General features: G+C 41.8%; 1 protein-coding gene across 4 annotated transcripts in view; it reads left to right on the plus strand.

The window, feature by feature from the left end:
- ACE2 (angiotensin converting enzyme 2) overlaps positions 1-22,768 on the plus strand; it is a 507,698-nt gene that overhangs the window by 84,571 nt on the left and 400,359 nt on the right. For all 4 annotated transcript variants that reach the window (XR_014967783.1, XR_014967782.1, XR_014967784.1 and 1 more), the window contains exon 5: positions 18,980-19,092. Coding sequence is in view for 1 of the 4 variants with exons in the window: in XM_085622215.1 (XP_085478341.1) it covers positions 18,980-19,092 (113 nt within the window). In the remaining 3 variants the exon portion in view is untranslated. The remainder of the gene's footprint in view (positions 1-18,979; positions 19,093-22,768) is intronic.

The raw sequence follows: 22,768 nt of genomic DNA on the forward strand, positions 1-22,768 counted from the left end.
AAATTAGTGGGCATTCGTCACTCCTGAGTGACCCAGACTCTGTCCCCTCTGCTTTCAGGTTCCTTCCATCAAGAATCCACCAGCGGATTCCACCGGACACTTTTCTTCTTTCCAGCAGTGGCATTTCCTTGAAGACTCCCATTGAGAACGACGGCGGTTTCCGACGCCACTTCAGACCTATGCACCCGGCTTTCCTGGGATAGGTAACTCTGATACTTCGGTATCCATGGGTGGGGTGGCTCTCCAACCTTCTATGTTCCAAAGGGTTTCCTCGTAATCCACTGGGAAGGGTCCTTTAACTTTAAAATTGCAACCGCAACTCTCCCATTGAATTGTACGTAGCACGCTGTCGTGTTCTCACACAGCACCCGTCCTCCGTGAGGTCCCTACTTAATCACCTTGGGTGGTTCCTTGGGGTCCCAGCGATTCTACACATTCTAGACATTGTCTTGACTCGAGTCGTGGTTCCTATATCACTATTTTAGTATATGGTTTGGTCTCCCCGGGAGCCCACTGTGTATTAGTGCTACTTACGATTGTTTCTGTGCTGCAGTATTGTGTGCTTTGTGTTTATCTGCGTGTTGCAGATACTGTGAGGTATTTAAGGTGTTCTGATAATAAATATATATTCTTATAACTACTGTGTGGTTATCCTTTCATTTAACCGATACAATAAGGTTGCATTCTGGTAAAACAAGCTACTTAACATTCCTTCAAGACTAAGCCCGAAGGCTGCTCTCCACAGCTACTACTTGGATAGCTTTCTAAGGGTATCTTTGACCTCTTAAATCACCATAAGGGTTGTTTGGATTGGTACAAGGTGCCCACTTTAATTAGTGGCCATCATATACCAGGCCACCTTCTCACAATGGTCCTGTTGTATGTTACTGTATAGAGTGTAATGAGGTGGTGAGATAGATGAAGTGGCTACAGGAGAGAGAACGTACATATAAGGACTGAACCCAAACTGACCATTCATATCTCTTCTAGCAATAATGTAATATGGTGTAATGTAATACTTTTTCACAAGATGCAAAATCAACACCTCTCACTAGGCACAAATAATACAAGCTCTCGTGTCATACACCTTAATCTATGCTTCTGATTTATTCTATAGGGAATATATGTATCAGGCAATTATTAAATACAAAATAAAACTACACAAGATGGAATATATGCCGATGCTAGTTACTTATTTGTAGACGTTCCTGAGCTATACTTAAGTTTGAGTTTTTACTCAGCTTACAAGTTGTTGAATATTGCCATTTTTAGATTGTTTTCCTGCATCTAAAATTCGTGGTAATTTCACTGGCCCCTGCCTCGTCCTGTCGTGTTTACATGCCTGTCAGTATTTCTGCACTGAATCTGTAGGGCATTGCCAAAATTTACAATTGAAAGAAGATTATACCACCCATTTATATAGGTGATACCATCCAGGCGCCAGGCACATGAAAACATAAAACTTCATGGGGCATATCATCAAGGAAGGGCGATAATTATCGCTCAGCGCGCTTAGCGCAAGGATAATTATCGTCGGCTATCGCTGGATTTTATCGATGAGATAGCGCGCTATCAACGACGCTTATCTCCAAAGCGATAAAATTCCAAGCGGAAGCTGCCAAATGTGCGATTATCGCTGGAAATCCAGTGATAATCGCACAACATTTGGCGATAGCTTGATAATAGGGCAGGGCAGGGCAGACTTAGCCATTATATCAACCTTCCATTGGATATAATGGCTAAGTCAGACTGAAAGCAGGCGTAAGGAAAGTAGCGATAACCGCGGTTAGCGCTACTATTCTGATCGCTACGCAGGTTAGCGATCAGCTTGCTGCTAGGAGAAATGTCTGTTAGCGACATTTCTCACGTTATTTTGGGGAGGAACGTCCACTTTGCATCTCATTAGAGATGCAAAGCTGGGTGTTAAGGAAAAAGGGCGCTAAGGCATGGATTCACGTGATAGCGTGACCTTGCTGATAGTGCGATAAAATTATCGCCACTTTTCCCCCGAAAACGGACGCTAAAGCGGCGATAATTTTATCGCCGGCCCTTGCTGATATGCCCATAAGAGCCATATTATCAAAGAACGGCAATAACATTATCGCCGCTTTACTGGCAGGAAACAGCCGCTAAAGCGGCGATAATGGGCTTGATAATATGCCCTTGTGAATTCCCATAGAAGCCCAGGTTCTGGTGTGAACCTGGGCTTCTATGGTAATTCACAAGGGCATATCATCAAGCCCATTATCGCCGCTTTAGCGGCTGTTTCCTGCCACTAAAGCGGCGATAATGTTATCGCCGTTCCTTGATAATATGGCCCCTAGTTTTTTAGAAATGCACAACGTTATTCTTTAGTTCCTAATGTAGTCGCATGTATTTTATTTTGCAGAGTTTGCCAGCGCCCGCTCTAGAAACAATTAAACGTAATCCAGTCCCTCAGCTGTGCATCCAAATCTCAATTTTGGAAGTCACAACACTGAAAATCTACTTATCCCCTGCTGCCATCCCTCTGCACTCCACAGGTGCTTCTTCAGCAGAGTTCATAGCACTAGTTACTATCTTGTTGTGTGCCAGTCTGAAATCCGGTTAAAAAAGAAAACAATAACGTAGAAAAAAGGAACTCATGTGAGCACAGACGTCTGCACCGATGAAAGCTTGCACAAACAAAAGGGACAATGCTTCTATCTGAAGCATGTATCTTAATGCTGCCTAATTGTCCCTTGAAGTAAGTCTAATGATCCTCTAAGAAAGTGATTTATTAATTGGGGTGGATGGGCGTCCACCACAGGTCATACAATCACCAACGTTTTAGGGCCAGCCAATAGTTTCAGTAATTTAAACCTGAGCTCAGTCCCTGGTAGCTATGGACTCGAGTAGACAGGATACATCAGAAAGAAAATGTGTGAAAACAGTTAAAAAGTCACCACACAATAAAAATCCTACTTCAATTTATAAAAACAGATAAAAGGGTAATGAGCAAAATGGCATCCAAATGACGAAAATACAATAAGGGGAACCAGAGATATGAATATTACAAAACTTAAGTGAAATTATGCGCCAATGATAGTCACTGGATGGGGTAGACACGCTGACCGCGATGGAGATCGGGTTGGACACATCAAGTGGATTGGTCCCAGTGAAAGTCTGGAAGTTAAAAAGTCAAAAGAAATTTAAGTTCCACTTTAGAAAGGGAGGAAATGTTGAAATTTCTTTTTGAACCCTGATTATGGGTGTAGGCGCCATTTAGGGCATGTGATAAATAACAATACCACAGGTTGCATTATTTATCGGGTGCAATAAATAGCACTTATCACGAGTTTATTTGGATTGGCATGCAGATTTTGGTGTTTATCACACTAAAATCCACACAGTATGTTAAATACCGTATGCTTTCCCCCTGTTAAATTTTGAAAGGTTGGATCCGCCGAAATATAACAAGTCTTCAGGTATTTAATGCATCCAATAATTATCGGATACGTTAAATACCTTTATACTTGTAATTAAAAAAAAAGCGTAAACAGGGGATTATACACTTTTTTAGAAGAAAACACCTCCTTGGCCACTGCTGAAATTGTAGCTGCCACCATGGAACCAAAGGTTGGATACCTGAAACTGATGGTCCCCCTGGAGCTCCGGAACGTTGGAGATTTCTTGCTGAAAAGTTTATAAGTCCCAATACAGAATGGTACTTAGTAGTGGTTTTTAGAGGCTCTGTGGGCTTTGAGAGGAACAAATTTGAAATTCAATCCAATGTTTTTGACTCTGCCATCAGATACTTTACCTGATTTGCTCTGCTGAAGCTCAGCTGCTAAGGAAGAAAAGGTTTTCAAACTTTCCAACATTTCAAATCACAAGATTACACTCCTAATGACTTCAGGACCTCGAGGGAGGCCCCTAGAGACTCTTACAGTGTCAGGTAGTGGCCATGACATGGTGTAGTCTCTACAACATGAGCCCTTAAAAGAGAGTAGGATATGCCAATAAAGGATTAACACATTTTACATGTTTTAGGGGTCAGACCAAACACTTTGGGGACTTGACAGTAGTGCCCTTCCCTGCAGTTATAACATTCTGAAACAAAAATGCCAGTAACCATGCAAAAAAGGGTATGTGCTCACATAGGCCCCTCTAAATAAAAAGGCAAAGAGCAACAGCCTTGCCAGCTCTCATATTTTAAAGAGGAAATTATGTAGAAAAACACTCTACAATTGTGGGGTCTGTTCCAGCCTCACATCCTACTGCCATGTCCACTCACTGTGGGAAGGTGGACCAACTCAACAGTTTTGGGCTACTTACCCTCAAGTTCTGCTTTTGACAGTACTGCCCCTCTGTCAAGCACAGCCCCAGCTGGTTAACTGGTCCATGGGGAACTCTTCACATCTGCAAGCTCCTCCTACATTAAAGCTAATCTCAGCCTATGCACAAAGGCCTCCCAGCAAGTGAATAGGACCTCTATGCCAACACAAGTTGGTGTAGCTCATCCGGTCTTCTAAGTCAGGCTTCTGTCCCTAAGAGTGTGCCATCTCTTCCCAGAAGGCACGAAACCAACAGACACTACTGAGAACAGCCCATGTCAGGAACCAGCACTCAAGCCATCCACTGACTGGTGGGAGATATAAGCGAGTGCCAGGAGTAGGCATCACTTCCAGTCTTTGGACTGGCAAGGAGTTCCCACTTGCTCCTGCACTTTGGCCTCTTGGGTTTCTTAAAGCGGGGGTTACAATCTTAGGTTGCAGATGCCCTCCTTGAACTCTCACTTCTGCTATACCCTGAGACTGAGCATGACCTGACAGTCGTAGACGTTTAAGGTAGACATATAGTCAACCCTCAAGGGTGACACACTCTTTGTCTTGTAGGAGTCTATTTGGCCCAGGTATGTCCCTTTTAGGACGCTACGCTCAACTTTCGCGAAACATCTGGTGATACCTAAAGCTGAAAGGATGGGCAGATGTTTTACTTTTTCCACTGCAAAATTGCTGAACAGTTTTCCACTGTGCATCTAATCTCTGACCAATTATAGCCATTTCAGGAAAGTGCTTAAAAGCTAATTGTTCTCTAACTAATATGTCCCTAGAAGGGTTACAGTTCCTTTCATTGTATTCTATTCTATTGTATTGGATTTGTTAATCAGATGGTTACCCACAGGCTTCCCAGTGCTAAACTTTCATGACACTTTTTAATGTCAAGTCTCCCATGGGCATTAGCATGTTTTAAAAAAAATCTCATTAATTCATTCAGGTCCTGTATCTCCAGCTGCTGTGACAGTCAAGGCAGTACTTCCAGGTTAGAAGTGGCCCTACCCATGCCAGTCTTGGGTTCCTCTCCTGTCAGATCAGGAACCCATGGCCCCCTGGTCTCTACATTGTGAATGGCATCCGCTGCCTACCCCCCACCCTTGTCCAGGACCTCTGACCCTACACTTAAAAACAGTTCCACCAGAAATCTGTGTTTTTCGTGTGCCATTGGCAGTCGATACCCCCAGCACTTTTCTCACCTGTGGAGTTCATTGCCAAGGATGTAGTCTATGGACATGGGGGAACTGAGAATTTCACTACTGTGGGCAAGTGCCCCTATTTTAAGGATACTTGACATGTGGCAGACATAATCCTGCCCATGGACATTCCTCACCCTGCAAACCTGTCTCGGCAGATACTGGTCTGGGGAAACCTGTTTTCAATAACCAAGGTCTGTAAGGCACAGGTATCCTACAGAACAGTGACAGGGACCTCAATCACTGTGACCCTATTTACCCTATGGAAGTCATTCCTACCACACTCAGGGATCATCAGGTTATGTTATGTTATGTTACGCTATGTTATGTTATGTTTTACTGATTTGTAGAGAGCACTATCTCCCACAGGAGAGTATACTGGTGCTGAGCAGGTGTGAGTCTAGCTAAACCTAGGGCCTAGTAGGGTGATGAGGGGCCATGCGATTAGCATTGTTTTTTTTTAATAAGATCAGGAGATGTTTTGTGATGTCTGTTGGGTCCAGTTCAGGTTTAAGTTGCTGTATATGGCGGTGATTTAGTTGCTGAAGGACTAAGAGAGATTATTGCAGAGATTCTGTGAGGGTGTGATCAAGTTGGAGGTTGCTCCTGGTGTTCTCCAGTATGGCAAAGATTTATTTGCTTCTGTTGATACTGTCAGTCAAAGCACCTGCCCAGCTCAAAGGGTTTGTTTCTCCCTAGGTTCCCACTCTCCTGCTTTTTAAAACTGGTTTGGGACTCTTTCCCTTTTTCAGTAGTGCAGTTTTAACCCTATGTAGTTTTCTTTTTGAGACTTGTTGCTCCCCTCTTTTCCATGTGTGTCCCCTCTGCCACCTTGGGATCACCTTCAGGGACTGTTTAGGCACTCTAGTGTATTCCCACACATTAGCTGCCTTACCAAGCCGTCTGGGGTCAGTCACTGTGGAATCCAATTGAGGCTGGTCTTACACCGAAGGACAATCCCGCTAGATGTGGTCTTTTATTTTCAAATGATATAGCCTATCGTACGTACTCACTGTATTTCCTTCCCTCCACCCTTCAGTGCTTTTAATCAGGTGTCTTCAAAATGTACCAATGTTTGATGTGGATGCTTGTGTGTGTACTGGAAATTCTTTAGGTTCTCGTCTGATGTAAGACCAAACTTCTGCAGTGGGACATCCTTCATTTGGATGTATGATTCAACTAGAGGTAGGCGTGTATCTCCCCAGAGCAGGTACCAATCCCCACTACAATGCCCCACCAGTGCTGTTTGTACACACTGTGCATACTTAATACTCTTTTAAAGGAGGTGAACCAGTTATCTATGTCATCCCTCACCACAAAGCTAGGCACAACATCCTTTGAAATGTGAGGGGTATGTGCCACCCTTTAGCCACTTAACCATTGCTGCCTCGATCTTAATGTGAACGGACAGGTACTAACCTGGCTCTCTTCTCTTCCAAAGCCATCTTCTGCTCTTCAAGCACTAGCCTTTTCTCCTCCAGTGCATGAACTGTTTGCTTCTCCTCCGGGTCTAGGGTAGCCGCCTGTACCCTCAGTACTCTCACAGCTTTCCTGTTTGTTAACTCTGGCTTTTGAGCTTCAGCACTGATTAAGTGAGACTGTCAGAGGACACCAGTGATGCTACTCCTTGGGAGCCACTCCCCCTTTGCACTAGCACTTCAGCCATCTCATCCTCAGAGGCAATCGGTGCTTCATGGGACTCCTCCTAGGCCTCGAGGGCCTTATCGTAGTCCAACTTCCTGGCAGTCAGGCCCATCGTCAGCATCCTTGATTTGCACATGATCATCATCTCCACCACAGTACGATTAGCCACAGTAGCCAGATCCACCTCTGTGTTCCCAAAAAAGATATAAGGTGCAAAAAGTAGACTCAGAAATAATTTAGAAATGATCCAATAAAAGACCTCATGCCAATTGAAGAACATAAAGCAATTTTTGCTGTTAATTCAATTTAGGGATTGTTAATTTCAACTTTTATAAATGAGTGGTACTGTTAAACACAAGGTCCAGATTCCACAGCGGGGCATCAATGTAAGAAAGTGAATTGTTAATTGGGGTGCATGGTAGTCCACCACAAGTGATAAAGTCACTAACCTGTTAGGCCCACTCACATTTTGCATTACTTTAAACCTGAGTTCAACTCCTGGTTACTGTGGCACGGAGCACACGGGCTTGACTTGAAGAAAATGTGTACTGAATTTAAAAGTGCCAATACAGTTACAAAGTGAAAGGAACAACACAAAATCCCACTTCAATGTATAAAAATACAGAAAAGTGTAATAAGGGAAATTCCACCAATACAACAAAACAACAAAAAACCAATAAGGGGAACCAGATATATGACCTTTTAAAGATTTAAGTGGAAAAAACATAAAGAAAAAGTAATGCGCCAATGATAGTCAACAGTGGCGATAATCGGGACCAAGTGGCAATTTCAGGCTGCCTGTGATGGAGCCCAGGTTGGATACACCAAGTGGATTGGTCTCCCGGTGAAAGTCTGGAAGTCAAAAAGTCAAAGAAAAATTCTAAGTCCCATTTTAAAAAGGGGCTTTGTCACATTTTGGAGTTAATTGTTGAATTTTCTTTAAAGTCCCAGAGCAGGAATGGGCTTTGTCATTTTTTGTGAAGAAAAATCTGGATATTTGAAGCAGGTTGGACCTGCTAGAGTTCTGGAACTTCAGATATTTCTTGCTGAACATTTTCTAGGTCCCAGCACAAAATGGTATTTTTTTTCGAGATGCTTGGAAACTTTGAGCAGAACGAAGATGATATTTGAGCTGATGCTGTGTAAATGGTGGTCAGATACTTTTTCTGGCGGGTCCTGCTGAAACTTGGGTGCTATGAGGAAACGTTTTTCAAAATTTCAAAATTTTCTTCTGTTCCCCATATATCCACAGGAGTACTCCTTAAAGGCTCCTAAGGCCTCATGGGCGGTATTTAGAGACTCCCAGGGTATAAGGAAGAGGCCACCAGGAGGGTCCAGTCCAGGTCCAGCTGCTACTAGTCAGCTGGGCACTTCAGGAAAAAGGGCTCTTGCAACTTGTTGTGTCTCGGTAACCACAAAGGAGGTCAGCCAACTGAACCATGAAGTCCACTTCATTATCCTGGGTACAAGTGGCAGCAGACCCAGACCTCGAGGTCTCCCTACAGGTCTCATACTGCCAGTGCAGTCCTTCTGTTCTTCCACTGGTTCAGAGAGTTTTCCAAAGAGAGTGCCTTGGGGTGTCCCCTTTAAGGTTGGCTCTAGGTAGTGGTTGAGGGGTGACTCCTGCTGCCTCTTCCCTAATTAACTGGGTAAATGTTCCTGGGGGCAACCCTATCCTTTTTTTCAGGATGTCCTTTTTGTCCTTCTTCAAACAATCCCATGCTGCCCCTCACACTCACATTTCAAAATGGAGAAACCCACCTTCCCTTATGCAGAGTGTGTCTGCCCATCCAGAAGTGTGGCCAGGGTAATGAGCAGCCCCCCTCCTCTGTGATCACTAAAACCCCATTCTGAGGGTGGCTTTCCTCCACTGGGTTTGCAACCAGCCTAAATATGGGCACACATGCTGGGCCTTTCCAGCCATCACCTAACAATTGAGTGTGACAATGCAGGTCCCTTTAAAGTAAATTTAGTTACTAGGCCCATACCAACTGGTCTTCCTGCCAGGGGAAGAAAACACCTCCCAAATCCTGGCCATTATCTCTCCTCTGGGAGCATGTTTCACTTCTTCATCACACCTGATTCAAGCCAAGTACAGGTTGGCAGTGACTGGGGGGCTAATGCAAATGAGCTCTCATCAGCTTCAGACAATGCAAAGGTAATTTTGTAAAAGTAATGTTTCCCATTTATTTAATAAAACTCTGACTTCACCATTAGATTAGATTTTTATTAAATATAAAAAATAAGTCTGTGATAGCAGACTGTAGCTGATACAGGTCAAAAGTTATGGATTAAAATGTATAATCTATGCTTTGACTTTTCTTATGTGCCAGTTACATCCTGACCAGTGACAATGTTGTTTCGGGCCTAGTCACTCAAGGAACATGTCATTTCTAAGGTCACACATGTCCAGCTCTTAATATTATACACCCTATCTTGTGGGCAGCAAGATGTGCGCAGGGGTGACTTTTTTAATTTTTAGATTCAGTTGTTCCTGCCTCTCAAAAGAGTAATTGTGACAGCTATGTGCAGCAGCGTTCAAGCTGCTACTATCTGGCTACATAGCGTAGACCATGTTTTGACTTGTCACACTAGCAGATGGCACAATAAGTACTGCAGTCCCCAGGTGACATTTAGCTTTCCATGCCATAGATGTAGTCTTTGCCATATGCTGTGGCTTTGCAGGAGAGTTAAACATGCTTATCAGTGATCAGCCATTATTCACATGTTTTAGGTGTCAGAGCACATACTCTGGACAGTAATGCTGCGTAGAGTCTAAAAAAACAGCAGTAAAACTCAGCAACACAAATGGGTGTGACCATGGAAACAGCATCATTCTTTTGACTCAATTTTTCATCAGCATAAATAGGCTAATGCGCTGTTCAATTTTCTTGGCGGATCTCACCCAAGCTCTGGACCAGACAAATGCCCATGCAACCAAACTAGGGGAGAAACCATTAACGAGTATGATATACACAGACAACATTGTTCTCCTCTGTAGAACCAAGGTCGGCCTACAAAGGCTGTTGCATAAATTAAGCAATTACACCTCAGCAAATAAGTTGGAAATGAATCTCGAGAAAACAGGAGTCTTAACATTCAGCAATAGATTCGTGAAGGCAGAACCTTCGCACATAAACAATCATAAACTAACCCAAGTGCAAGAGTACACGTGTCTAGGAGTCATAATCGACACAAATGCACCTTTCTACGACACAAGCAACGAATGTAAGTGACAGCTGGGTCCCTTTTAGCTGGCTTTCTGTCTCTTTAGAAGAGGATAGATAGTCACTCGCTCCTCCCTGTATTAGAGGCCATTAGAACAGAGTTCTTATCAACCAGAGCTTATAGTTATGTAGCGTTTATGGCTGTGAATCTGATTTGCTAGAAATGTTACATCTCAATATATATATTAGGGTAGGATTTGAGCTTGTGAGGCAAAAGTGCACTAGACAATGTGCCTTTATCAAATTCTGCCACAAACTGAGAGCAGCCAAGGATGAGTCCCTAGAACAAAGTCTCTGGCCTTAATTATCCTTAGACACTGGACCTTACCCATACAGAGACCACCTGCAGTCTAGTGTAGGGTCTCTACAAATAAACAGGTTATGGGACTTGACAATGTCATTCCAAACTTTTAGGGAACACATCATCAGAACTACGCATGTGCTTTTGCTTTTGGAGGCTCAAAATGCCTTTTTAACACACGCTCACTCATGGATCACCATGCACTCTTACAAAACCCTAGTGCTACAGGGATATTTAGGCTTTAGCTCATCTTCTCACATAAAAATGAAATGAATATGCCTGCTTTAGGGAGATCTCCAAACATTAGATCTGTGCTGAAAATGACTTGTAAATGAAAACAAAAGATTCTGCAGAAGATGCACTCAAGCCCTGGAAACCATTACGCATGTTATTTGTATTTGTCTAGCATTCCTGGCTGAGCGACGACAACTTCTGCACCATCTAGTCACACTGGGTGTGCGAACTTGTCGTCAAGCTGTAATTGCATATGTTAACCGGGGCAACACAAGACACTACACAGATGATTAGATTCCTGAAAAAGCAGCGACTAAATTCCAACCAAAAATTCAGATAATGAACATTATGCCCTCTATATAAAATAGCAGCTATTCCTGCCTCAAGACTGTACTTCATGTCTAGTCTTTAAGGTGGCTGTTTAATATTTTATTGTACTTTAAAGATGAGTTTCACAGTGATCTTTATGCAATGTTTTTTTATTAACTATGCATAAATAACAAATTTGAGTATACATTACAGGCTAATGCAAAAATGAAGTATAAAATTGTAAACTTATCTTTTTTTACTTCATGCTGTTTTGAAAGTAAAATATTTCTTATGCTTTCCACATTCATTCATTTTTTATTTCCCAGAACATTTACTTTTTACTTGAAAAGGATGTATAATCTTTAGAAAGTTGGATTGTAACCTGTGCAACTCCCAGGTTTTTTTCACTTTTTGATCTCTGGCTGTTGGACATCTGCCGTCAGGTGGGACCTTCCAATGGAATCTCATCTGATGTATTGATCTTTTCAAAACTCTTCTGAGTTAAAAGCTCAAGTGCCCACCTTTTAACATGAAGTCAGTTTCAGTGCAGCTGGGTTAAGAGAATGCATATAGTTTGTGCTGAACACATGTGCATAGAAGTGTTTGGCACAGGCTGGCATTTGTGCAGAATTAGCACTGTGGCAGATGAAGCCCATACTGAAAGCAACATTATTTGATTGGAGACTAAAATAGACTGCACCATCCCTTTGGAGGTAAAGTGGAAATATGTAATTCTTTATAGTACAGTCATACAAAGTCAGTGTTGCTGCTTTGCAAACAAACTACTGGACCTGGATCCACATAGAGGTCCATTTAGTCATCTCTGGATACTTTTGTTTGTTTCACAACTTTGCAAATTTCTCTAAGGAAGCCCCTGATGAGACTTGCGTTCTGAGTGAGTGGCCTGGCTGGAAGAGTTATTTTCTCAGCTGCCCTAGCTGACAACTTAAGACCCTGAACACAATAGGCCCCTTCCAGGAAACCTAGAGCATATCCTGCTGAAGGAAGGAGGCAGGATTGGACTCTTCAGCACTGTCATCACACAATTACCTGCTAAGCTAGGGCTTGGATACTCCAAAGCACAACAATGAGCATACACAGACTTCTGTCTCTGCTTTTCAACAGTCTCTTTAAAGATCTTTGGAAGGAAAAGGAAGGCTAGAGTAGGCATAGTTTGGTACAGGGAGATATGTTATTGATGTCAAGGACCACAGACCAAAGGGGGAGTAATAGTGATTCACTGTCTCATCTTTAACTTTGTATATCCTATTTAGTGTTTCTGATTATCTGATCCCAGTGGGATTCCTTTCTAAAAGGGTTTACTACTGTGGATGGCCTTGGAACCTCGTACACTTTATCCATCTCTAATGTTATTGAACATTTGGGGCCAGATGTATCAAGAATTGCTTTTGCGATTCTTAAATAGCAAATTTTACCGATTCGCTTTCACTCTCCAGTGGTCATTTCACAAATTTATGGACTGGGCTGGGGTTAGGCTTAGATTTACAAAGATTTCGCGTTAGGGTTGAGTCACTTTTTTTAAACAGACCTGCCGTAAAATCCATTTTGGTGTTTACAAAGCAACACAAATGTCGTTTTCCGTTGCTTTGGAAAAAAAAAATAACAGTGCATTGTGCCGCCTCGCTGTACCCTGCATCAGGGAGGCATTCCATTGGTGGTGCATGGGCATTCCTGTGCATCCACCCAAGGTTTTTGATGCAAGCGCATATTTACAAATAGTTGTAGACGTGGGTTTGCACTAAAATGGTGTGCCTTCCTGCGGCTGGTGTAGCGAGGAGAAATATCTTTATTTCAACTTGTCATTTCCTCTTTACAGGTGTGTTGCATTCTGCATTCAAAAGAAAAATGCCTTTAACGATATTTTTTGTGCAGGAAGATCTCCTTCCTGCACAAAAACTATCCTGACCATAACGCAGTGCAAGGGTGCCTTTATTGGCACTAGGTAGCCCAAAGTGCACCAGTGGAGGGAGAGAGCAGAGCTGCCTCATTTCCTCAAAAATGGCGTAGTTCTGCTCTCTTCCTTTCACACAATGCAGCGCTGTAACTTCACTTGCGGTGCGGGAAATGTAAATCCAGGCTTTATTATTTTTTGGGTATTTTATGCTGTTGTGATTGATCACATGACACCGCTGTCATTTTGATAGGAACATAGCTTACATCCTGTTTTAGGCCATATCCCCTAACCTCAGAGATGTACAAATCAAAAACTGACTGACCTTTTTAAACTGTTTTTAAATTTTGATATGGATGTATTTTGCAGCTTTTATGATTCACTTTGTGATTTTGAATAAAGCTTATTTTGACTTGACTTCCATGGAGACATTTTTTATTCCATTTTGCTCTCCACAGATGAATAGAAATCAGAAGAACACTGTAGTAGCACACACATTTCTGTATGTGCTGCTGCTAGAGTGGAGGTCAGATACTTGGCTTTGTGTGAACTCATTTGCAGTTGACCTATACCCAGTGGCGGCTCTCACAGGTAAGCACGGTTAGGCGGGGTGGGAGGTAGTGGAATTTTGACATACGACGGGATAGTGAGAAGCAAATAAATAAAACCACTTACCTTCTGCTCACCGCATCGCCTACTTGACGATGCGGCGAGCGCAAGGTAAATGGTTTTATTAATTTACTTTTGAATATCCTGTTGTATGTCACATTTCACTACCCCCACCATGCTCCGCCCTGCCTCACAGTCCCACCTCACTTACCTGTGCGAGCCACGTCTGCCTTTCCCTCTTTTATAAAACAATAACTTGTCAAACCCTGACTGCAAGAGGACTCTATTCTGGGTGCTGTGCAAATGTTATGGTGTTATTGCATTTACTTCCTCTGGCTAGTTACCTAAATTCTAGATTCATGATCTTTGGGGCCTAGTCTTAAGAACATAAGATGCATACTGTTGACATATTAATTTTTGGAGAGGGTGAAGGTTTGAAATGGGAGTTAAACATAACACGTGTATTTGTAAAGTGCACTTATCACCCATGGGTCTCAAGGCGCTGAATAACAAATGTTTATTGCTACCCAACTCAGGAGCCGATTCCGATCCGGGTCGGACGGGCACCGAATGCGATCTGGCCGGAAAAACTGCGAGCCGTACGCGTGTTTTCCGGCCGACTCGTACAGCTGTACGAGCGAGCCAGTACGATGCGAGCTACATGAAATTCACCGACCGAGTCGTTTCTGGGTCCGAACCGCTCCGTACATCTCGGTCGTAAGCTAACCGTGGCGTGCAATGGATGCGATTCACAACCGAGCCAGTACGATGCACGCGTCGGACAGCCTGTGCAAGCCGGAGTGTCCGGCTCGCAAAAGCTCCCGGAATCGGACTTCGGGGTCCGCATCGGACCCCCCGACACTCACAGCTGTACGATTCGCACACAGGGGGAGACCTATGGGTTTCCCCAACACAGGCATGTACGGTGCGGTTGGCACTGACGCGTACCCACTGTAGGGGGCGCACTTGTTCGAGACGTACCCATTCAGTCAATGGGAGCGCATTTACGCGTCGTACAACTGGCTCCCATTGACTTCTATAGGAGTCTGACCGAACCGAGTCCGACAGCATACGTGTGCATCGTACTCGCTCGGTCGGACTGTAGGGGTCCGGCTCGGTCGGAAAACCCTCCGGATCCGACTCGGTCGGAGTGCTTTCCGACCCGGATCGGAATCGGCCCCTCAATGGAACTCACTTTATCGACCTCAGATGGATGAAAGGTTGAGTGGACCTGTGACCAGGAGGTCGAACACAGGCCCCTGCAGTGGATGCATTAGTCCACTAAGCCACCAGACCCAGATCTTAGATTGTTTTTCCTAAGTAAGAGTAGAAGAAATGCAGCTACTACTATTTGTGTTTCCATACCAATGATACATAAGTAAAAGTGATGCCCAGGGGTGATCTTTTTAAAAACATTCAAATATTTGGGTTTTAACCAGGAGGTGAGGTAATACATTTTCTTCATTAGTAGAAACGTTGGAATATTTTGTAAATTCATTAGACAATAGCTTGGAAAATATGAACATTATTACAGGGGAAAAAATATATTGGAAAATATTCACATTTTTATAGGTGAAAGAAGAAATAAACTGAACTTAAAACAGGGTATGACCAGGGAAGTCATGGTGGGCTGTTCATATTAAAGCAAAGGGTGACAATGATGCTCTGGAATGGAGTCCGAAGTCATTGCAAGTGGCTGAAATCAACTTTACCTTTCCTTCCATCACTTTGTTGTTGGCTGCAGTAGGTGCCCTCAATGTGCAGCATGACTAGGCCGTACCTCATTGACAAGGCCTGACTAGGGTGAAATTAGTCTGGAGTTGATTGAATTTCCATCTGAAGGGGACCTGGTATGATAGTTGGACTGGACTGTTCTCATTAGAGCAGGACCAAAATTGATTTGCACAATGCTGCTCTCGGTCAAGAGTGGAATGGTGGATGAAAAGCAATAGTCTGTAAAGGGGCCCGAGTGATAGCCAGTGGCTGAGATTAATTCATGCATTCCTTCTATAACCTTGCTGTATGTTGGCCCTTCTGATATTACACATTTCTCTGGAAGCTCAATAACTAGTGGCTGCTGAGAGTGAAATAAACCACTAGCTAATAGCAGACATCCTCTTGCTCATGATAATTGGCAAATTTCAGGACATTTGTGGTTTACTATTCACTGAACATTAACTAACCTATTTCAAGTTTTTTTAAAATGATGTACTCATTAACCTGTCAATCACTCATTCCAGGCTGCTCATAGCCTTCTGCCATCCGGCCATGGGCAGAGGAGATTGCCTGCAGACCTTGCCTGGACTTTCACTTAGATTAATTTACTAACTGTCTGCCACATATCAAGAAGATTAATCAAAGAGGGGCAAAGTTATCAGTGAATGAAACTTTTATTGCCCCTCATTTATCTTTGCTCTTACCTTGATGGATCTGCTCAAAATCTGATATTACCAACAAAAAGAAAAACTTTCCAAACATCTATCAAATTCCCAAATGTATTAGGAAATGAATATTTCTTTGACCATCTTAAAATCTGCCCACCCCACATGGACCTGCCTGAGACTGAGAAAAATAATAGTAGTCTAAACATGTTGTGCTACATTTTATTCCTATCCAATAAATGGTGCCAATGTGATTAGTAAAATGAAAATGTTATGGCCACAGCCCCTTTAACTTAGCTCCCAGATTTCGTCTTGACAGGAAACTTTAAATGCCTGCACTGGGTACCTTAAGTACCTGCACTGGGTGTAACTTGCTAAATGCTTGTCACATATGATGCAGATTCATCAAACATCACTAAAGATATAAGCAAATTTATCTTTGTATCTTCAATGTGTGCTTCACTGGACACACCATCAGCCTGCAGAAAGCTGGAGGGAATATAGGCGCTTTTCCCTGACAGAATCCGCTCCATGTGACTCACTTAAAGAGAAAATGAGGCAATTCCTTTTGTCCATGTTGGGTTCCTGGATGGGCGCTAATATGTAAAGTGAAAATGAGACTAGGTGGAGACAGCAACTGCTTGTCTCTAGACCCAACAGTCCATCGGGGAAACACATGTGCACTATGCATGTCACTTTATAGGACGGCAAAGCCATTAACCAAGACAATGGTTTAATTTCTCAAACTATTTTATTTATTTATTTATAAAGTTTTATATAGCGCGAACAAGATCCCGAAGGATATCAGAGCACTTTACAATAGGATGGAAGGAAGGACATAAATGCAAAATTGTCATCAAGTAGGAGTAAAAAAGACAAAAAACAGGGTTAATCGCAGAATACAGGACAATTGCACCATGGAGGGTAAAACCGTGAAACAGGTATAAGCGGGCAATGAAGGGGGTCACAGTGTGCGGTAAAGAGGAACAGTAACAAATGATGGTACAATGGACGTAGGACACAGTGTCTTCGATCAGATCCGCCTATCCCAATTAGGGTAAGAATTTATTCAAAATGAATCTTTTGGCTTCCAGTTTGAATGCCGTCGTTGAGGAGATTCTGCGTACTGCCTGTGGAAGAGATTTCCATATCTTTGGGGCAGCGCCGGAGAAGGCTCTGTGACAAGTTCTCTTTTTGCTAAGGACGAGTGGTTTCAAGAGGAAAGTATTGGCGCTTCTTGAGGCTCTTTCACCACGAGATAGCTCAAGTTTTTGCACTAGGTACCTGGGAGTATTGAAGTGAAGGGCTTTGTGCGCCTGAATGGCAATCTTTAACTGAATTCGTGCTTCGTAGGGCAACCATTTAAGAGATTTTAGGACTGGGGATATGTGCTCATTTCGTTTAGTGCCTGTAACCAGTCTAGCCGCTGTGTTCAGTGATGCCGTTAGTGGAGCCAGGGTGTATTTGAGAAGGCCACAGAGGGTAGCGCTGCCATAGTCAAGCCAAGGCAAGACAAGCGCTTGGACCACCTGCTTGAAATCATTTTGTGGAAGGAAAGGTTTGATATTTTTGAGTGTCCTCATCAAGTGGTTTGCTCCCTTACACACCTTACTGAAATGATTTTTCATATTTAGGTGCTTGTCCATGGTGACTCCGAGCGATTTGGCTGAGTCTATGAGGAGAGGAGTGCAGTTGAAGGCAGTGATGTGACTCAGCCACAGGTCTAGCTTGGGGAAGGGGTTGGGAGGGGAGATGAGCAGGAATTCTGTTTTGGAGGTGTTGAGCAGGAGATGGTTCTCAGTTAACCAGTTTTGAGTAGACGTTAGGGTAGTGTTGAGTGAGATGATGTTTTTTCCGGGGAGGAGATTTTCAAATAGAGTTGTGTATCATCCGTGTACATATGGAAGAGAATGTTAGTGGAGTTTCATGAGTTAGCTAACGGTTCCAAGAACAGGTTGAAGAGGATAGGAGAGAGGACGGACCCTTGGGGACCCCCTTGAGAACTGGAGATTGCTGGGAGAGAGAGTGATTTGCCTTGACTCTTTGAGATCTGTGGTGAAGGAACTATGCCACTCATGGACACTTATATACAACGTAATACAGACTGAACATATTCATAAGTGTTTATTGCTAATCAACTCAAAAATAATAAATTTTATCAATAGTGCAAGAATGAAAGATTGAGCTAAATCCAGGATATAAATGTATGTCTTGCTGGCTACAATCTGTTTGCAGTGGGAACATGCATCCTAAACTAATTTGGGAACCTTTGACAAGCATAATACCCCAGGATCACTCCAGCAAACCACTCACCTGAAGGTTTCATGCAATGCTGTTTGACAGGGTTATTAAACATCTAATCTTGTTTTTGATGATTTAAACCAATGACCAAATGTTGCACACCATTCTCCTTGTTAAATGTTTAAACCCCCTGAGGTATCTTACCCATATTATATCCTCAGATGCCCTTGATACTTATAGCTGACTAAAGCTGGCATGTTAATGCCCTGCCCTATTATGAAATGTGGTCTTTTCGTGACCAATAAGTAAGATAGACAGATTTACTGTCATATATTTATTTGTTGTCAATTTACTTGGGTGGCAGACTAGGCTGAAAATGTATACGCAACTTCAGATGAAAGGCTGTCACTGATTCTGCTCTTCACTCATGGTCTTCTCTCTACTATTTCTGCCCACTTGCTGTCCTCCTCCTAACCTCATATATGGATTCCCTGAGTATATTTTTCTTTTCCAGCCAAGAGGTGTCTTTTTTGGTTTTCTGCATCACATATTAGGGATTTATTTGTGAAAACACATTTTTCAATAGGTTTGGCTAACTTTGTAAAGTTACATGCTAATTTTTTTTTACAGAATATGCAGACTATGGAGACTATTGGAGGGGGAACTATCAAACAGAAGGCTCCCAAGAATATGAATATAGTCGCGATGACTTAAAGCGAGACGTGGAACGAACATTTGAAGAGGTAAGCAGTAATAATACAATTTCCGTGTCTGTGCATTATTTTACTGGAATATGCAGCTATTGGGTAGTCAGCAGAGAACTGGGATCAATTTTCCAAGTATTTTGGTTACATGCACATTGCATGCCTTTGCTTTATTTACAATATTGAGAACTGGTCTGCTATTTGTGTTTCTTTGGCATCACAAACACGAAAAGGAGAGAGAATGAAAACTCGCCCGCCTTCACTTGACTATATATACCAAAGTACAAGAGCTCACGAGGAGGAACAGTAGGTGTATCGGAGGGTGAGACACTGTGATGAAAGTGTGACAACAGGGCCTACTGCTTGGAGATCCATGTTGTGAAGTAATTCTACACAGCAAAACCTATAGCAAAAGGTGATTCAAAAGCACTGAGTTTGAAAACAAGCTCATTTGCTCATGGTTTAGTGTGCATGCATATTATCCTTCGGTCCTGACGAAAGCCATTTTGACCCACTAGGGCACTTAGCATAAATGGCTGAAACATGTTGACCATGACAAGGGATACATGAGACCATTAATATCTCAAAAGTATCCAACACTGATCTTAAAACTTGTCCAAGGTCACCAATATTAAAATACCTTTCAGGTAGGTGACCTTGAGTCAATTTTAAATCACTTGCAATTTTTTCATCTCACTAAAAACAGTCAACTCCGCTGTAATCAGGTGTTAAAGCACTCCTTGGAGGCACTTAGCTTCCAGGGTGGGAACCCAATAATGAAGCATGTCACCGACTAGGTTGGTGAGTGACAGTTCTTTGAAAAAAAAACTTAGGGTCCCCCCATATTCCTGAGGGGTAGAGACTCTATAGTAACTCTTCTTATGTAAACAGGGTAGTCGGTCGTTTTGTGTTTCTTTGGCATCAATGATATTATTTAGAACAATAAACATGGGTTGCAATAACTTTATCAGGCAAAATAATTATCAACATTGTATCAGGTAAAGATCTGGAAGGGCAGAGGCTTACCTAAAGAGTAATTAATATTAGAATTTATATAACTTTAGGTTGGTGAGTAAAGTAATATTACACAACTGTGATTAGACCGTAGTTGAATATAAAGTTCACAGAAAGGGAACTAAGGGCCTGATTATGATTTTGGCGGACAGGGTTACTCCATCACAAATGTGACAGAAATACCATCCGCCAAATTTCAATTCCTGTATCTATCATTTGGAACTTGTAATACAGTGGATGGGATATCGCTCACGTTTGTGACGGAGTATACCATACGTCAAGATCGTAATTAGGCCCTAAATCTATTAGAGACCATTTATTTAAAATATAGTTCACAGAAAGGTTACTAAATCTATTTGAGACCAAAAGGAGTTCCTTCTTGAGTCAGGGTAGTAGTTTTACAAAATGGTGGTAGTCAAATCAGGAGTACAAACCTAGGAAGCTACACAGTCGTTTGTGAAAGGTTAATTAGTTATCTCAGAAATTAAACAGGATGCGTTCAGTAAGCACTAATTTTAGTATTTCTGTTATCCAGTTTTATCTTTGTCAGTAGAAGATAGATTTCAGCTCCAGAAAACAATTTTTTGTAATCACTAGAACTAGTTGTAATCCAAAACCTTTGAAATTTACTACATTCAAACTGTGTTTGATCATCATTAAAAGAATTATTCAATGGGGTGAATGTATGTCAAGAGATTGTGTTGAGTGTATTTTCTCGACAATACCATTCCACAAGACTGAAAGTTTTCCAGTATTGCACCAGAGTATCTTCCCTCAATTATGGTCAGACAAAAATAGTATACCCTAAATATTATTTGGAAAAAATGCCCCAGTGGAGGTAATAATAGAAAATATACCCCCAGTGCAGCAAATTTTGAGACTTATCTTTAGCCCCGAATAATCAACAGTATTCTGAAGTACAGACGGTTTGCTCCTGTTTCAAATGGGCACCAAACCGGCTTTGCAACTTTTATATCTACTTTAGACTCCATTGTTTGAGAGATTTATTTTTTGCATTCTACTTGACCAAGAACAAGTTCTCCTTAGAATGTGTTGCTGCTAGCTGTAGATTGTTTTCATATTGGTGTTTGTTTTATGAAAATTCAATAAGTATATTTGCAGAATGGTCAGAAGACTGTCAGTATTCAGATCTCTCTTGGCAACGGATCTGTGTTTGACCAACAGAAATAGATTACCATTAACTGTTAGAATTTTGTATGTTTTATAGCCAGAACAAAAGAATTTGGTGGGCTAATCAACACTGCCATTTGATTTACCTTGTGTTGGTAGTAATCATTTGATAGATCTCAACCTGATAAAATTTCAGGAAGACATTGTTTCAGCGAGCTGGTTCTGGTGGTCTTGGGGGCTAATGTAATCACTGCAGGCATCTACGTTTTACCTCATAGTCAAAGGTTTCAATTCCAGTGACTTTTCTTGGCCTTTAATCCTTCCTAGGTCGAAAAAATGAATAGCATTTAGTTGGGTAAGAATAAACAGTGCTTATTTTAGGACCAAGATATCATTGAGAGCGGGTGTGTGCTTTACAAATACATGCTATGTTCCCGTTTTTAATGCAATGAAATAAGAGAGGGTTTTTCAACTAACACGAGGGAGATATTGTCTGAATAAAAACCATATACGCCATAAATCACATTTTGACATACAGTTACCCCCATACAGGGGGCTTAGATGTAAGAGTTCTCATTTGGTTATTTATTCCTGTCAAATAACAGTAGATTGGCTTTTTGAAGAGAAACATGTCCAGCCTGTTTTAAGGAGAATTGTGGTGAGCCACAATCAATGCTGACTGTACAGCAATTGATATGAGAATGTGTAATTCTTCAGCTATGAAAACCCAATAAGGAACATTTAGTTTGTTGAGGTTACAGGTAATTTTATCTTACAGAACCAGACAAAGTTCTTCAAACAGATTATCCAGATATATATATATGGTTGGTTTTGACATGGAAAATCAATATTGTGAAATATATACAAGTTAGATAAAATATAAAAAAAATTCCATTCAGTTTGGGCCGTATATTGAAATGTAAACTTTGCTGTGCTTGTTAGTTTATTTTTTTGTTACGTAGGCTTTATCCAAGTTTGTGTTAATCAACGATTTTACATTTTTGGTAATCATATTTGCCAGATATGTCAATTCTAAAGGTTACCTTTTAAAAGGAAACAAGCACTGGTTGCTTTTTGCAACTTTTCATTGAATATGCATAATGGCTGATTGGGTCCAGTTGATTTTATACCTGGAGTATTGACTAAATGTATTAACCAATTCTTGCAAGGAAGCTATGGATTTTTCAATTTAGACAACGTAAGCAGCATTTTGTCAAGAAACAAAAGGCATTATAAGTGTTCTGAACCTATAATTTCTAGAAGATCAGCTTGGGAATCGTTATCACCAAAGGTCTCAAGATTATGTAGGAGGACTGCTTGCTTGGTACCTATGGCAATACATTTTATCTGACATGAGATCATTGTATCTGTTTTAGTAATCATGCAGTGCTTTACTGGTTTCATGAAAGTTGGTGATGAAATTCATCCTTCTTAATACCTCTAGTAGTAAAGACAAGTTGACATTATCAATTGTCTTTTCTGCATCCAGTACAAGGATAAAACGGTAAACCTGTTTGTCGCTAGCCAGTTGCAAATCATCTATAAGCATTCTTCACCTTTCTTTACATTT

Source organism: Triturus cristatus, chromosome 8 (genome assembly GCF_964204655.1).
Source record: "Triturus cristatus chromosome 8, aTriCri1.1, whole genome shotgun sequence".
NCBI classification, from domain to species: domain Eukaryota; kingdom Metazoa; phylum Chordata; class Amphibia; order Caudata; family Salamandridae; genus Triturus; species Triturus cristatus.